General features: G+C 40.0%; 1 protein-coding gene across 1 annotated transcript in view; it reads left to right on the forward strand.

Annotated features, from left to right (window-relative positions):
• Positions 1-18,638, forward strand: part of FREM2 (FRAS1 related extracellular matrix 2) — a 288,273-nt gene that overhangs the window by 208,367 nt on the left and 61,268 nt on the right. Inside the window, 6 exon segments of the mRNA XM_030200407.1 lie at positions 2,165-2,374; positions 3,465-3,662; positions 4,447-4,611; positions 4,706-4,888; positions 14,323-14,453; positions 14,916-15,074. Of these exon segments, the coding sequence (XP_030056267.1) occupies positions 2,165-2,374; positions 3,465-3,662; positions 4,447-4,611; positions 4,706-4,888; positions 14,323-14,453; positions 14,916-15,074 (1,046 nt within the window).

Below are 18,638 nucleotides of genomic sequence, written 5' to 3' on the forward strand. Positions count from 1 at the left end.
CCAGATCTTTGTCGATTGACAGTCATTTTGTACTTCTTCCATTTTCTTACTATGGCACCAACAGTTGTCTCCTTCTCGCCCAGCGTCTTACTGATGGTTTTGTAGCCCATTCCAGCCTTGTGCAGGTGTATGATCTTGTCCCTGACATCCTTAGACAGCTCCTTGCTCTTGGCCATTTTGTAGAGGTTAGAGTCTGACTGATTCACTGAGTCTGTAGACAGGTGTCTTTCATACAGGTGACCATTGCCGACAGCTGTCTGTCATGCAGGTAACGAGTTGATTTGGAGCATCTACCTGGTCTGTAGGGGCCAGATCTCTTACTGGTTGGTGGGGGATCAAATACTTATTTCCCTCTGCAGAATGCAAATAAATTCATATACTTTCCACAATGTGATTTTCCGGATTTAATTTGTGATGTGCTATCTCTCACTGTTACCAATAACCTACCCTTCAATTATGGGCTGCTCATGTCTTTGTCAGTGGGCAAACTTACAAAATCAGCAAGGGATCAAATACTTATTTCCACCACTGTATATAAACAATAAAGAAGAGAGATGTTGAAGACACATATGAATATATATCAAACTCGGATTGATGAAGATGAAGTGGCACAAAATAGTTCTATGGATTGCATTATGCACCTTCTGATGATCCAACAAAATGCTTAAAAATTTATAGTTATATGTGAGTAGTTTCAAAATAGATGATGAAATTTTGGACTCTCCCTTAAGTAAACTAGTACTACATTGACTGGTTACAACAGTCTTGCCTGAAAAGGATGAAGAATAATTTTATGTTCAAGAAAGTCAGATAATTGTGAGAAAACTACTTTTTTAGTCATCTTTGATAAGAAACATAAATTTGAAATGGGGCAATAACTTGAAGGACAAGATATATCCAACAGACCTTTTTAAAGTATTGATCTAACCATTGCTTGCTTCCATAACTCTGGGACCTCGCCTGTGTTGAGATAGTAAAATATTAAAATTAGGGCCTTGTACCAAGGATGCTTGCAAGTAAGGAAACATTTAGAAAGGAGTAGGGGGGCAAATGCATTGAACTGAGTGTTTAATATATGACTATATAAAGATGCCTGATCATTTAAAGGAAGCAAGGCAAAACCAGGGGGGAAGAAGGAACAAAGTGGGGGGGGGGGGGGGGAGGCAATCTAGAGGGTTTAAGGTGTGTAATCTTCTTGTAAAATAATTACAATCAGTGTCATTAGTTGGGCATGCAAATCTTTCTCATATTCATTAGGGATATCTTGAAAACCTGGCCTGTTTTCAGTCCTTGAGGACTGAACTTGGACAAGACTGCTATAATGGAATCTTGGTGCCAGGTGCCATTATAGAATAGCCTTGTATCACGCATTATCTGAGCACCTACATGGAGACTTGCCTCCTATGTATTTTCTTGTGTACATTGGAAGTCTGCTTCTGCTCTGCCCATTTTAGCACTTTTCAGAATGCCTACACATGCAATGCATATATGTACATGCTATCTTGTTGCAGTGCATACCACCATGCAATTTTATATAATAGGCCTTTTCTGTTTGTAAAGCAGACTTTACGATTGGAAGACCTTTAAAAAATGGTATCCCACATGCTGTGCAAATAGAAAACATCTTACAAATACACCTAATGGAAATTAATGCCTTTATAAATTATAGGTTATTACTTTAGAGCAGGGGTGGGCAACCTTGTCCTGTAGGCCGCGTGCTTCCTGCCATTCTCTTCACATAGTTATATATACTCTTATATTGGCATAAATGTCTTTTGCCATTGAATTTTATGCAGCCTATGAGGCCATGAGCAGTATACACAGAAAACGACCTGGCTTTTGGCAGTTTTAAGCACTGTATTTTGCAAATATTTTCAGAATAGTGGTAGAGATCTTATTGAACTTTTAAACTAATCACAGAAGTATACGATAACAGATCATTCTGGTAATAATTTATGTTCATCCAGTTATCAGATTGAGTTTTGTTGGCAGTGAATTATATGGCGCATTTGTTAAGCTTCTGTATGCAGCCCGCTAGGGATAGTATTGACATTCATGTGGCCCACTGTGTATAAAGGTTGCCAACCCTTCACTAGAGAATGAGACAGCATATTCTGCATCAGTTGCAGGTGCTTAATATATGTATTTGTCTTCCTTTTTCTAGCTGGGATTGACTATGTTGGCATAAGCCGTAATTTGGATTTTGCTCCTGGAGTGACCATGCAGACCTTCCGCGTAACTATCCTGGATGATCTTGGACAGCCTGTACTGGAAGGGATTGAGAAGTTTGAACTGGTGCTGCGTATGCCGATGAACGCTGTCCTTGGAGAGCCAAACAAAGCCACAGTTTTTATCAATGACTCTATCTCTGACTGTAAGCGTTCAATATTTTTGCTTGGATATTCCACGTGAGACATTGACACTCGGTGACATGGCACAACTGTATTTATATCTAGATTTATTCACTCTCTAGGTAGACATATTTCATGGGTTGTATTTACTATGGGTCCTTTTACCAAGCTGCGGGAAAAAGGGCCCTGCGGTAGCAGCGGGGGCTGTTTTTCCCGTGTGCCAGGGCCCTTTTTACCGCAGTGGGTAAAGAGCCCCAAAATCAAAATGGCCATACGGTAAGAAAAATGGCTATGCATCAGGGAGCCCTTACTGTCACCCATTGAGGTGGTGGTAAGGGCTCCTGTGGTAACCTGGTGGTAACCGGGCAGTGCATGGCGATGCCCGATTACCACCGGATTACTGCTGCACTAACCATTTCCGGGGTTTTTCTCCCCCAGAAATGGCGCAAACTCGACCCAAAACTACCATCGGCAGCCACGTTGGAACAGTGAGAGGTAAGCCCAGGTTAGACTTACCACTGCTCTGTAAAATGGCTTCTCTATTATTAATAGTTGGGCCAATATTTAGTAGCAGTGGTGAGCATCTTAATTTAAACATCAGCACAACATGTGTTTTAAGCAGCATTGAATACATATGTAATGTGGTCACCATTACTATTCATTTGTGGCAGTCTCTGGGGAAAAGTGTCTTATTAATTTGTTTTATCTGTTTGAGTTTTGATATGTACTGCTTTATAAATGTATTTTATTGTACCCTTCCTTGAGGTGCATGTAAAGGCTGATTAAATATCCAATAAAATGAAATGATGAAAATGATAATCTTCTGAATCATATGACTGGAATGTGAAAATGTCCAGATCTGAATTTGGTGAAAAGAACTTTCATCTCGTAAAACAAACACAAGACCTTGCCATGCTCCATCTATTCTGAATATGCCCACATCTGAAGAAACTTACACCTGGGCTGCAAATTAATTGTTCTACCTAGATTCCATACATACAGATGATGTCTGTTTTCCTTGTTTGCTGTACTTTTGTGCTGTAGCAATGTTTGAAGTAAACTGTGTTGTTAGGATCTTAGTGAATGGCTTTCTTTCTGTATTGTTCTTTCCAGTACCAAAGGTGCAATTTAAGGAACCTATGTACACGGGTAATGAAGATGATGGCCAGATTACTGCACTGGTGTACAGGAGCGGCGATGTGGGCTACAGATCCGCAGTGCGATGCTATACTCGGCAAGCATCTGCACAAGTGATGATGGATTTTGAGGAACGGCCAAATACTGACAGTTCCATTATCACTTTCCTTCCTGGTGAGTTCAGAATCCTTTTGTTTTGTAAGTTACTATGGTTTTTGGTTTGCTTGTTTTTTTGCTAGAAACCAACGTTAAATCTAATACTGTTCCTTGAAACTAGGACTGTAGATCAAAATGTGCATTGATGCAAGTTGCTGTGTTCTGGAAATAAAGCACTATAATAAATTATGTGCAGATATAAAGCAGGCACACACAGTTTTAGAGCAGAAGGACAAAAATAAATTGTAGATATGTCAAGAACATATATATTCAGAGAAGTTGGAAAACTGCATGATGGCCGTACAAAATGCTTGATATATGCCTAATCCATCACATAAAGTTATGGTTACACAAATAGACATGACAGTACTGTCAGGCATATTTTCTTCAATATGGGATGTATCTAAAATAGAAACCGTCATAAACACCTTCCCCCTCCCATTCTATTAAACTCAGACGCCCAACTTAGGGACTCAATTCCGTAAATGGTGCCCAAATGTGGGCGGCAAAAACAACGCGTGCTAAGCGCTATTCTATAAACAACACTCCAAGTTGGACGCTGTTTATAGAATAGTGCTTAGCGCCGGGATCCGCTTTCCATTTAGGGCACGAGGATTTGCATCAGCTGAAGCCTGGTGTAAATCCCCACCCCTAAGTTAGGTGAAAACACATATATTTTTATAGGCAGTGCACCTTTAGGAAAATGAATTGTTTTCCCTGAGCTCATATCGATCTGCAACTTTTTTACTGGTCTGAGCTACAGCTGCTCTCTGTAAATCCACTTTCTTACCTATGATTGTAGGTGAGACAGAGAAGCCTTGCATCCTTGTACTGGTGGACGACACTATTCACGAGGAAGAGGAGGAGTTGCGCCTTGTGCTCGGTAGTCCAAGAAGTGACTCTCCTTTCGGTGCATCCATTGGTGAACAGAATGAAACTGTAATAAAGATTAAAGATGATGCAGACAGTAAGACATAGATTTCTCACTCAGAATATAACATTACACTTAAATTTGGGGTTGTTTTTACAGTTTGATAGTATATACAATTCTGTAATTACAGAGGCCATTATTAGGTTTGGTGAGACCAAATTTAGCGTGAGTGAACCAGAAGAACCTGGGAAGATTGTGGTCCTAAACATTCCAGTTCTTCGTCTCGGAGACACATCAAAGGTTTCTATTGTGAGAGTCCACACAAAGGATGGCTCTGCTACCTCTGGAGAAGACTACCACCCTATATCAGAAGGTATCACTTATTTGCTTTCATATTGGTTATCACTGAATGTTACATTGCATTGTTTATTGAGATGATGGTACTGTACAGAAGTTTTATTTGTGGGAAGGTTTAAAATGTATATAAAATTAGAGAAATGTGCTGTAGGCTTCCAATAGATTCTTATCTACATCTTAACAAATCATCCAGATATTCTGAAAGTATTTATTATTTTTTGGAAAGCACGTGTAAGTAATACTTTACCATAGGTGCCGAAACACTTGGGTAGCATTATAATTTTATGAACTGACAGTGGAATGGTTATGTAAATTAATAAAATATGCTCTTGAATTAAGTAAACATATACTTCCAAATATTTAATTAATAATTTATGGTTAATGACTCCCCCTCTCCAAGATATACCACTACCTAAAATCCTCAAAACCATGTCCTTTTTAATCTACTGTTGAGCAAAACACTATCTATCTAATTTTTCTCTTCATACAGATTTTATGTTCCAAAATTCTGTTTTTTTAATTTTTTCCCACATATACCATATTCCAGTGCCACATGTACACCATTCATGGTGTTGGAATTCAGGGACAGCAAAGCACCTTTATGATTGGAGGGGTTGAACAAATGAATCTCTGGCTCCGCCCTTAAGCTCCCTAGTTGCTGATGCTGTGTTGTGCAAATTAGTAGGAACAGCTATTGAAAACCAGAAGGCAGTCAGATTGAACCATATCCAAACCTCAAAAAACAATCTGAAATTACAGTTGATTATAGCTAACATATAGCTGGATGGGAGAAAAGACCTCAGAAGCCTTTACAGAGATTAACATTGAAATATCTCAGCAGATTAGGTTGGAAAAACTCCCAGAGCCATTTTTGTTCAGTCTTTCATTCACTCTAAATAAACGTGCTTTTAAATCTTCATTCCAATTCCAAGCTTCTAATTCCAGTTCCAACATATGAACAATGCTAGCTATAAAGACTATTTCAACTTTAAAACTTTTCTAATTATATAATTAATACTGGGTGCAAAAACAGTTGGCATGGAGCTAGGAAGACTTAACTTTAGACCCAACAAGGTCACCATTTTACCCGACAACATTCAGGCTTCTTCAGGGGTATAAGCCCAACTCCTTCATAAACCAGCATATTTTTGTTCCCAGAAACCAGCTTCTCTTGTTTGTTCTATGTTGCAATTAGGGCAATTGGATGTTAACAATTAGGGTAATTGGATGTTAACAAGCAATTATCAGCATAAATTGGCATTAAGATTTAACCACACAACTCGCTAAGCATATTCTGCAACGTGATATGCTTAAATTCTAAGTCACATTGCTGAAAAGGGGTGTGGCCATGGGCGGGGCATGGGCATTTCTAAAATCTACATGCATTGTTATAGAATACACCTGCTCTGCACCTAATTTAGGCATCGGGATTTACACCAATTAAAATGTGGCATAAATGGCTACGACTAAATTTGGTCACGTGGAAAGGAGCTCGGTGCATTCTATCTACCGTGCAAAATTTAAGCCTATTCTATAAAATATATGCATTTTTTTCCGCACAGAATTTTCAGGCGCCATAAATAGAATCTAGCCTATAACTGAGTGGAGGAGTGACCTAGTGGTTAGGGTGGTGGACTTTGGTCCTGGGGAACTGAGGAACTGAGTTTGATTCCCACTTCAGGCACAGGCAGCTCCTTGTGACTCTGGGCAAGTCACTTAACCCTCCATTGCCCCAGGTACAAATAAGTACCTGTATACAACATTGAGCCTGCCATGAGTGGGAAAGCGCGGGGTACAAATGTAACAAAAAAAAAAACTGCTACTTGGTGCCAGTTAGCACCAATTAACACCAGTTATAGCCAATAATTGGTTAACACCAAGTAGTAGTTAATTGTTCAGTTAAGTTACGTGTATAACTGACACTATTCTATAATTTGTGTGCGCAACTTTGTACGCTAAGAGGGGCATAATCGAACAGGGTGCCCAAGATTTTCTGAGGGCGTCCTCACAGGACGTCCCCGTGAAGGGGTGGGGAAACTCGTGTTATCGAAACAAGATGGATGGCCATCTTTCGTTTCGATAGTATGGTTGGCGACGCCCAAATCTCAACATTTAGGTCGACCTTAGAGATGGTCGTCCCCGGTTTTCGGCAATAATGGAAACCGAGGACACGCATCTCAAAAATGACCAAATCCAACTCATTTGGTCATGGAAGGAGCCAGCATTCGTAGTGCACTGGTCCCCCTGACATGCCAGGACACCAACCGGGCACCCTAGAGGGCACTGCAGTGGACTAACTGATGCAATAACTGAACGGAAAAAGCCTTTCCTTTACCGATCCCTTAGCGATTCGGAAAGGAACGGGCATGCATGAAGGAAATCGTATGCAAATGAGCTGCTCACTGTTAGCTCATTTGCACACGATTTCCTTCCTAAGGAGGGGAAGCCAGTGCAGAGCAGCCAAACATTATGCATGGCTGCTCTGCGCATGCCAAAGACGGCTTCATACATGTGGACAAGCTGCATGTATAATAGCCGTCTACAAACCTAAATAAATTGCCATCTACAACCTTAGAAAAATACAAGTCCAGGTGAAAACGTCCAAGTGCTTGTCAGGGATGTCTTTTTTTTTTTAGAGTGTGGGTGAAGGACGTCCTTCGCTATGCCTCTGTCCCTGCGACGGCAGTTGAGGACACTTTTTGAGGCTTGGTCGTAAGAAAAAATAGACCAAGTAAAGTCACCCAAGTGCTCGTCAGGGACGCCCATCTTTTTTCCATTATCGCTTGAGGACGCCCATCTGTTAGGCATGCCCCAGTTCCGCCTTCGCTTCGCCTCCGACATGCCCCCAGGAACTTTGGTCATCCCCACGACAGAAGGCAGTTTGGGACGCCCAAAATCAGCTTTCTATTATGCCGATTTGGGCAACCCTGAGAGAAGGACGCCCATTTCCCGATTTGTGTCGAAAGATGGGCGCCCTTCTCTTTCGAAAATAAGCCTGTAAGCGTAACATTGTGTGCACAAGTTTATATAATTAGGGGATATGTGTATATAGGGCCAGATTCTATATATGGCACTTAAAAAAACATTTCCGCCTAGGCATATTCTGTAAGCGGCGCCTAAATTTTGGCATGCTATATAGAATACGCCTAGGTGGAACTTATAGCACCTAAAACTATGCGCATCTATTTACACCAATGAAAATGTAGCATAAATGTAGCATAAAAAACTATGCGCATCTATTTACACCAATGAAAATGTAGCATGTAAATTTATGTGCACTAGCCCATATTCTATAACAGTGCATGTAAATTTTCGAACACCCACAGAATGCCCATTTCCCCACCTATAACTATGCTTACTTTTGCCTGCATGCATTAGAATTTAGGCCCAGTGCATTAGAAAATACACTTAGGGAGTTGTACATGTAAATTCTAATTATTGCCAGTTAGTGCTCATTATTGCTTGTTAAGTGCTGTTAACAACAGTGATTAGTGTGTTAAGCTAATTAAGTTATGTGCGTTGTTATAGAGTTCACTTGGATTTCGGCGGAGAAGTCTAGTCACAGTATATAGAATCAGGGGGATAGTGCTCTTACCAGTGAATGACATTTGTTTGAAATGACTGTCCATCCCTATTCTTTCCCACCCTTTATCTGTCTTTCTGTTACTTTGTTAGGTCTGAGCCTATCGCAAATGGAGTATTTGCTTTTGTTGTTTTCTGTTTTGGGGTATCCTGACCTCTGTTCAATATTATGCTTTCTAATGTGTTTCTATGTTTTCTTTAAATTTTTTATATAGGGATTTTTGCATTTTTATATATTGAATACAAAATTCCTGCTGAATTACGGTGCTGTCAATGTGTATATTTTTAATACTATTTCACGGTAGCTCTATTATTAGGTTTCAATTTACTGTTTTCAAGTTTACCTCATTCATTGTATTTATGTTTATTATTAGTTATTTTACTATTGATATGCTGTTAACAAAATTATAAGTTTTATGTTAAACTGTGCCCGCTGTACACCACCTTGGGTGAATCTCTTCATAAAGGATGTTAATAAATCCCAATAACTAACTGCTAAAATTTGAAGAATGGTTAAATACATTTATTAAACATTATCGCAGACTTATAAACAATAAGATTTTGTAATTCCTGTTGAACATATGTTGTTGCATTAAATTGAAAGCACCCACACATATGCTCAATGAACATTTTCTTGTATCTTGGTGCTTTTGTACAGGCTTTCAGTATGTAGATTCTATGGGCCCCTTTTACTAAGCCGCGTAAGCATCTACGCGTGCCCAACGTGCGTCAAAATGGACTTACTGCCCGACTACCACGTGGCACTTGTGATAATTTCATTTTTGGCGTGCGTCCGCTACGCGCGTCTGAAAAATACTTTTTATTTTTTGGCTTGCATAGCAGATATGCACAGGTCATTACCACCCAAATTCTTTACCGCTAGGTCTATGGCTGGTGGTAAGGTTTGAAACCCAAAATGAACGCGCAGCAATTTTGATTTTGCCGCACATCCATTTTCGGAAAAAAAGAAAGAGGCCTTTTTTACAGGCACGCTGAAAAATAATTCTGCGAGCGCCCAAAACCCACACCTACACTACACTTTTTACCGCGGCTTAGTAGAAGGACCCCTATGGTTCTACCTACTGATTCTTCTGCATTATATTAACTTCTTTCGAGTTTCACCCCACTCTCCTTTTATCCTTTACAACCAATGAAATCCAGCATGATTCAGGAGCCCTTCAGCCAAACCTCTTCTCTTTGAAGCCATGTCTTCCTAGCCTGCACCCACTGTTGAAGTCTAGGCTTACCGTACTAGTGTTGCTAATTACCTATAGCGTTAAGGTTGATTCCTCAGCTTATCAAGGATTATTAAGATAAAAGATTCATTGGTTTTTCTAATCACATGCTAAAGGGATGTATTTGTTTTATGTGAATTTAAGAGTTCAGTTTGGCTCCAGCTTTGAGATTTCATCCTCCTTCCAGCATTTAGAGTTCTCCCACATGATTTCCAATCTTTATCTTCTTTTAAAGTATCGTGCCCTTTATCTTCTTTTAACTCTTGCCAAAAGTGTGACGTGAGGTACATGCATTTCAAAATTATGATTTACTTCAAGGTTTACATCTTAATTTTATGACAGGTAGGAACTAGAAGGCAAGAGTAGACTATAGTGAATAGTAGTGGAATGAATTAGCAAAAGTTATTGATAACATTTTGCAGTAGTGTAGATGCAGAACATCTCACAGCAGCAGACCATTAACAGAGAAAATTCATTCTTCCTCTGGTTAGGTAGAAAGCTTTGGAATATTATGAGTATGTGAATTATTATATACCATACTCTGCTTGTGTACTATAAACATTAATATATATTCTTGTTGCTTTAAATCAAGAAAACAGAGTAGTCCTAACTAGGAGGGTATGCTGAAAACTTTCTACTCGGGTAAATGTGGACTTGCTTGTGTAAAAACAGGAGTAGCCTAATGGTTAGTGCAGCAGACTTTGATCATGGGGAACTGGGTTTGATTCCCACTGCAGCTCCTTGTGACTGTGGGCAAGTCACTTAACCCTCCATTGCCCCAGATACAAAATAAGTACCTGTATATATGTAAACTGCTTTGAATGTAGTTGCAAAATACCACAGAAAGGCGGTATATCATTCCCCTTTCCCTTTGGTTTTGGAAGAAGTGCACTGTTTCATAGTGTGTATATTCCCGATCTTTCTGTAAACTTGTACATCAAGGAGGAGATTCTATATATGGCACCTAAAAAATCGGTTCTGAAATCAGTGCCAACTAAGCGTATTCTATAATCAGCACCTAGATTTAGGCGCCGATTATAGAATATGCTTAGCTGATATTTCAGCGCCGATATCTTGCGCATCCATTTACGCCAACGAAAGCCTGATGTAAATCTCAGTGCATAGATTTAGGCACACTGGGCCATATTCTATAACTAGGTGCCTAGATTTTGGAACGTCCATTTCCCCACCCATAACTACACCTCTTTTTGCCTCCGCACGTTAGAAGCTCAGCGCACATCATTACAAAATATGCTTAGCAAGTTCTACACCTAAATTCTAATCAGTGCCAATTGGTGCTCATTATTGCTTGTTAAGTGCTGTTACCAGTGCTAATTAGCGTGTTAAGCCAATTAAGTAGCGCATGGTGTTATAGAATCCATGCAGATTTCGGCACCTAAATCTAAGCACCCTATATAGAATCCGGGGGCAAATGTGGCGCTTGGGGTGACTTCTAGAAATTGCACCTAAGAAACCCGCATAAGCACTATTCTGTAAGCCATGCTTAAAGTGAGGATGTGCACCCAAATTTACACACAAAATGTTAATTGATTTCAATTAGCGACAGTAATTGCTTGTTAAAAAGCTAATTATTGGTGCTAATTGGCTCATTATTCAATTAAATTGTGTACGCCAATTGGGTGTACACCCAAATTTGCACATGCAGTTTTTGGTGACTTTTATAGAATCAGAGGGTTAGTTCACAAAGTTGTGCACCCAAGTTATAGAATAAGGTCAATTTTGTCAGACTGTATTCTATAAAATTAATGAGGAAAATCCACAGTGTGCAACTTCAAGGGGGTGTGGACACGGGAGGGGTATACACAGAATTTGCATGCACATGTTCTAAAATACCAACAGTTATGTGCTAAACTGCCTACAGTTAAGCACACACATTTACACCAGTCATTTGGCTAGTATAAGTGCTTTCACCTAAAGTTAATTAATTAATTAATTAATTAACTTATTCATTAGGATTTATTTTCCACCATTTTGAAGGAATTCACTCAAGGCGGTATACAGCAAGAATAAGTCAAATATAAGCAATAGATATAATTCTAGAAGTAAAAATATTTAAATAACAATACAAGGTATGACATAGTATGCTACATTACAATGTCAACACAATATGCAATAAAACATTTTAATAGACAGCATAGGGTATAAGCAAAGATGGAACATACAGATAAATAAGATAACAGGAGTAAGACAGTAAGGGACTAATTTTTTAAAAAGTTGCCCATGAGGTCAGAGTGGTGCTTGAAAATTCTCTTAGCTAAGGTAGGAGTGGATAGTATGTGGTATAGTATGTGCAGCCTGTGTCACTCGTGTGTGTGTGTACGCGCGTGTGTGCTTGACTAGCAAGTTAGTTACTTCTCCGATAAAAACGCCTGGTTGAAGAGCCAAGCTTTCACCTGCTTCCTGGAGTAGAAATAGTCTTGTGTTCAAAGGTGTAGCTAGGTGAGTCACCAGGGAAGTGACTGCTCCCCCAAACGGACTTCTGACGGTGATGGCACCTATTTTTCACGCAATCTGTCATGTGAAAAATAGGCGCCTTCGGAAGTCTGCTCTCCACTCCCTCAGCGCCTCAACCTAGCTACGCTTCTTCTTGTGTTAAGCACACAACTGCAGACTTAGGCTTGTATTTTAAGAATTTGTGCTTAGTGAACATTATACAGACACCTAACTTTACATAAGCTGTAAAGAATTGCCCCCATTTTCACCCACGGTGGAAAAATGGGCAGCATTAGGTTGAGGGGGGAACATGTAACTAAGGATACTTGAAATCCCTGTGTGTGCTTTTACAGCTCTATTTTGAACCTGCTTACAAAGTTCCCATCTTTCTTTGTCCATGTCATACAGAAAAAGTGTATATACTGAGTGAATCATTTTTTATGCATGTGATAGTACTTGATTATAATTGTAACCGCTATAAAATAAAAAATTGTAAAAAAGGATACTAAGGGGGGAAGTTATCAATGTGGGATACCATTCAGATGTGTTATTTGACTGTTAACCCCAGTTATTAGTAACTAGGTCTCATTGCATAAAATGGGGCCTATGGTAAAATAACCCGATTTAACAGTAGCCCATGTTGTAACTACACCCCTGAATGAATAGTTGTTAGTGCCTTGATCTTCTCTCCTAGTCCTCAAAGGCTGTCAACAGGTCAGAGAGAAAGAGATTTGCATACTATGGAGCTAGTAGGCCTGCAAATCTGTCTCATAAATATTCATTAGGCCTATCTTGAAAATCTGACCCGTTGGCAGTTCCCTAAGAACTGGGAGTGGACCAAGGTACTATTAAAATTACAGCACACAGGAAACTGGATGGAGATGAATAAAGCAATTATTTATTTTTTGGGTTGTTATATTTGGGAGGTTGAGTGTCTTGAATGTTTATAGGTAGGACAATTTATTATTTTTCTTGATGCTTTATTGAACCTCCCCTCCCCACATTGTGATGCTCACAGCAAATGATAGGCAATCAAGCTGTAATCCTATATAATAATTCTCACCTCCAACAGGATGTGCCTGGGACCGTGCCTGCCGGAAGTGGTCTGCTAGGCAGGCACGCACTGACCTCAGTGACAGACAATTTGGCAAAGCTAAACAATTTGAGTGCTGGCCATTAGGCCACAGGGTTGATAGGAGAGTTTTAAAAGACTGAAGGAACCGAAAGTGTTAAATGGGGGGAGGGGGAGTTCTGAACGACTGAAAGACATGAACATTTGGGAAAGGAAAACAATCTGAATGCTGGCCATTAGGACACAGGGTAGATAGGAGAGTTTTAAAAGACTGAAGGAAACAAAAGTGTTAAACTGGAGAGGGGGGGGGGGGAGTTGTGAATGACTGAAAGACATGCAAATTTGGGACAGGAAAACAATCTCAATGCTGGCCATTAGCACACAGGGTACATAGGAGAGTTTTAAAAGACTGAAGGAACCAAAAGTGTTCAGGGGGGGGGGGGGCAAGTTCTGAATGAATGAAAGAAATTCAGGGGGGGGCAAGTTCTGAATGAATGAAAGAAATGAAAATTTATGAGAGGAACACAATCTGAACGCCGGGCATTTGTACACAGGGTAGATAGGACACTTTTTTTTTTTTTAAATGAAGGACGTGAAAGTATTACATCTTGGGGGAGGGGTGAGGAGGAAAGCGGTGGCGTATCCGGATACTGGGCGTTAGGGCCACGGGGGTACATAGACTTTTGTAAGCCTTAAGGAACCCAAAGTGTGGGAAAGGGGAGGGAACGGGGTGAGGGGCATTAGGAACAGGGGAGGGGGCCCTGTCACACACTCTCAGAGTGAGACTGTCTGTGTGACAGTGTGTGTGTGTGAGAATGAGAGTGTGTGACAGGGCCCCCTCCCCTGTTCCTAATGCCCCTCACCCCGTTCCCTCCCCTCCTTTTCCCGCACATTCACGCTGGCTCTCTCTCTCAAACATACACACTCCCAGGAAAACCTTGCTAGCGCCCGTTTCATTCGTTCCAGAAACGTGCCTTTTTTACTAGTAATAAATAAAATAAGTTTCTTTTGAAGGCTTTCTTCATATATTCAACTTCTTATGCCACAATCAGCACTTTCAGAAAGTTCTATTAATGCAAGGAATAAAAAGTATTTTTGTATTTGCAGAAATTGAGTTCAAAGAGGGTGAAACCCAGCACTTCGTGGAAATCGAGGTTCTGTATGATGGGACAAGGGAAATGAGAGAAGCCTTCACTGTTCACTTGAAACCTGATGAGAACATGGTGGCAGAGACCCAGGTAGTGAAAATGTGAAGCAGTTTAAGAAAACTAAGGGGCTCGGTTTACTAAAGAGCAATAAATGACCCATGAACATCCTATTGTCAAGCCCCCTTTTCTGGCACACTCGTAAAATTTAGATGCAGATCACACGCCTAAATGTACAGGCGTACATCTTACTTGATGCTAATTAGCGCCAATAATTATTTGCCCATGCCCAAATTTGCACATGCATCTCAAGGCGCACTTTATAGAATTAGAGGATTAGCACGCATTGTCCTGGCACCTAACTTTTGATTACCTTTGTACAGTTATCCCCTATGTATACTCTACTTTCGTATCTGCCTTCATTCCACTCGAAATTACTTCCTCAGGAATATCTACATGCAAATCCCCATCAAAATAGGTGCACTCTTTCCATACGCCTACTTTTAGGTACATTGTAATGTCCTACACCGGTTGTGTTCTCTTCTTGACTTTTAGATGACTAAGGCCATTGTGTACATCGAAGAAATGAACAGCATGGCAGATGTCACTTTCCCTTCTGTTCCCCAAGTGGCCTCTCTCTTGATTTATGATGATACTTCAAAGATTAAAGAGATTCCCAATCCCATCGCTGGCTATCCTGTGGTGTGTGTTACGGTGAGTACAAGTCACATATTACAAATTTCTCTGTAGGGTATTTTCTTGAAGCTTGGCATGAAAATAAGTGACTTACAGTTTTTAAAGTTTCCCTGTAGAAATCAAAGGCAGGGAAGGTTTATTATTTTGCATATACTGTGATGTCATTTACATTTAAATTTCCATTATAGATATATCATTTGTAGTTTTTAGATAAGACAAGAAATAGCCCATACATATGTCTCGTTTTAAAAATGTTATTTCTCGAAATTTGTTTTTCTAAAGAAACAAGGCAGCAGGCTTACAGGGGTTGAATTACATATATGTGATTTTAATATTATAGGTGGTAAGTTTATAACAGGATGTTCAAAATGTGAGTCAGATGTGCACATAAGGTACTTCAGTTTTAAAAAGGGTAAGTATGTGCATAGATACTCAGGTCCAAACCCCACTTACAGGAATTCCTTATCTCAAGTTAGACAAACATATACAGATAAACAAGTCTAGCCATTGATTGGCATCAGTCATGGACAGTGGAAGGGTCTTCCTGCAGATGTATAAAAGCCCCAAATGACAGAAGTATGGTGATACTCCCTTTACTAAAGATGAAATCAGTCTTTGAGTGTAAGCATTGCCCGATACAGCCATGTTTCAGCTTGCATCTGCATCAGGAGCATGAGTTCACATCCAGAAGAAACATTCAACAGTGCATCCTAATGTGTTGTGACAGATACAGCAACACCTTAGATTGGAGGAGTAGCCTAATTGTTAGTGCAGTGGGTTGAGAACCTGGGGAAACTGGTTTCAATTCCCACTACAGTTTCTTGTGACACTGGGCAAGTCACTGATTTATTTATTTTATTTATAATCCACTTATAGGCAAACATACATAAAATCTAAACTCATAACAGCTCACAGTAAATCAAACCTTCAAGCAAAAAAGCTAAGCAATCATATCATCATAGCAAATGAGTTTTTAATGCTTTTTAAAATTTCCACAGTCGGGCACAACCGCAAATGCCCAGGACGTTTATTCCACAATAACGAGAAATTTAACCCTCCATTGCCCCAGGTACAAAACTCAGATTGTGATCCCACTAGGGACAAAGAAAGTACCTGCATATAATAAATGTAAATCACTTTGGTTGTAACACAGAGAGGCAGTATATCAAATCCATGACCCTTTACCCTTTATATGGATCAGCAGTCCAAGTAAAATAGAAGTAACACTGCAACTAAAACTTAAAACATACAATTGAAGCATAAGCCGAAATTTGGCTGTGTCAGGCAATTCTTATATCCAATGACTGATTTCATCTTCAATAAAGGGAACATCACCATACTTCTGCTATTTTAGGTTTTTATTTTACCCAACTCTGTGATCGTCTGTGGTTGGTCTGTTAAATTAATGCCTCTATCTTGGACTGCTTCCCACAGATAAGAGGAGGAGTGGCCTAGTGGTTAGGGTGGTGGACTCTGGTCCTGGGGAACTGAGGAACTGAGTTCGATTCCCACTTCAGGCACAGGCAGCTCCTTGTGACTCTGGGCAAGTCACTTAACCCTCCATTGCCCCAGGTACAAATAAGTACCTGTATATGTAAGCCACATTGAGCCTGCCATGAGTGGGAAAGCGCGGGGTACAAATGTAACAAAAAAAAAATAAACATAAGAATAGCCATACTGGGTCAGACCAGTGGTCCATGTAGCCCAGTATCCTGCTTCCAAAAGAGGCCAATCCAGGTCCCAAGTACCTGGCAGAATCCTAAATAGTAGCAGCATTCCATGCTACCAATCCCAGGGCAAGCAGTGGCTTCCCCCATGTCTATCGCAATAACTATGGACTTTTCCTCCAGGAACTTGTCCAAACCTTTTTTAAACCCTGATACGCTAAATACTGTTACCACATCCTCAGGTAGCGAGTTCCAGAGCATAACTATTCTTTGAGTGAAAAAATATTTCCTCCTATTTGTTTTAAAAGTATTTTCATGCAATTTCATTGGGTGTCCCCTAGTCTTTGTACTTTTTGAAAGAGTGAAAAATCGATTCACTTCTACCCCATTCTACACCACTCAGGATTTTATAGACCTCAATCTATCCCTTCTCAGCTGTCTCTTTTCCAAGCTGAAAAGCCCTAACCTCTTTAGCCTTTCTTCATATGAGAGGAGTTCCATCCCCTTTATCATTTTAATTGATCTTCTTTTTTTTAAACTTTATTTTAAAAATATTTTTGGAATGTACAAATTTAGAGTCCTTATCACAAAATGCAGAGTCGGAGAATTTATTAATGTAGGGGGTAATTTTCAGTAGCATATTTAGAACTATATTCAGTAAATGATGCCCAAATTTGGGTGCTGAAAAAATTGAGCGCTAGCCCCTGGATTCTATATAGTGCGTTTAGCTTAGGCACCAAAATTGGAGTGGATTCTATAACACTGTGCATAACTTAATTGGCTTAACAAGCTAATGAGCACTGATAGCAGTACTTAACAAGCAATAATGAGATCTAATTGGCACTGATTAGAATTTAGGCACGACTCGCTAAGCATATTCTGTAACGATGTGCATCAGACTTCTAATGGGTGGAGGCAAAAAGGGGCGTGGTTATGGGCGGGGAAATGGGCATTCCAAACTTTAGGCACCTAGTTGTACAATATGGCCCAGTACACCTAAATCTACACGCTGAGATTTACACCAGGTTTTTGTTGGCGTAAATGGATGCTTGCAGAGATCGGCGTTGAAATATCAACTAAGCATATTTTATAATCAGCGCCTAAATCTAGCAGCCGATTATAGACTACACTTAGCACTGATTTCAGTGCCGATTTTTTAGGCACCCTATATAAGCACTATTCCTTAAATGGCGCTCTGAGTTGGACACCGTTTATAGAACAGTGCTCAGCATTGGGATCCGCACCCATTTTTGGGTGCAAGGATTTTACACCAACGGAATCGTGGTGCAGATCTGTAGTGAACACCCCTGACACACCCATGCCCCTCCACACCCTCTTCACTTACACAATAAAAATTTACACATATATCTTTATAGAAGTGCCTAGGAAGATGCACGCGTAAATTCTAACTAGTTCCAATTAGTGCCAATAATTGGTAGCACCAAATTTTTGGTGCTAAGTGGGCATTTCAAAAAAACTATTTGCACTATTATGGAATGCATCTGCGTCTAAGTTAGGCACAGGCATTTAGGTCTGGTTTTAGGTGGCCTAAATGGGTGCACCTAAATTTTAGTTACAAGAACGTCACATAAGCATGTTCTATAAACTACACTTAACATTAGGCGCAGTTTATAGAATCATACTAAGCGCATGGCTTTCTGGTGCCGATTTTTAAGGCACCATTTATAGAATTTGGTCCAATGTCCATTGCATGTGTATATTTAGGATATGAGTACATCCCCATAATGCAGGCATATATCAAAACGTGACCGTGAAGGGTAGTTTATCTATAGCATTCATCACCATACTGCTTCGTGTTTCTGATTTCCAGTTGTTTGTTTTTGCCAAATGCCGTATTACAATGGTAAGCCGAAACTGTTTCATTAGCTGTTCAATCTACCATTTTCTCAAGTTC

The sequence above is a fragment of the Microcaecilia unicolor genome, chromosome 4 (genome assembly GCF_901765095.1).
Source record: "Microcaecilia unicolor chromosome 4, aMicUni1.1, whole genome shotgun sequence".
Taxonomy (NCBI): domain Eukaryota; kingdom Metazoa; phylum Chordata; class Amphibia; order Gymnophiona; family Siphonopidae; genus Microcaecilia; species Microcaecilia unicolor.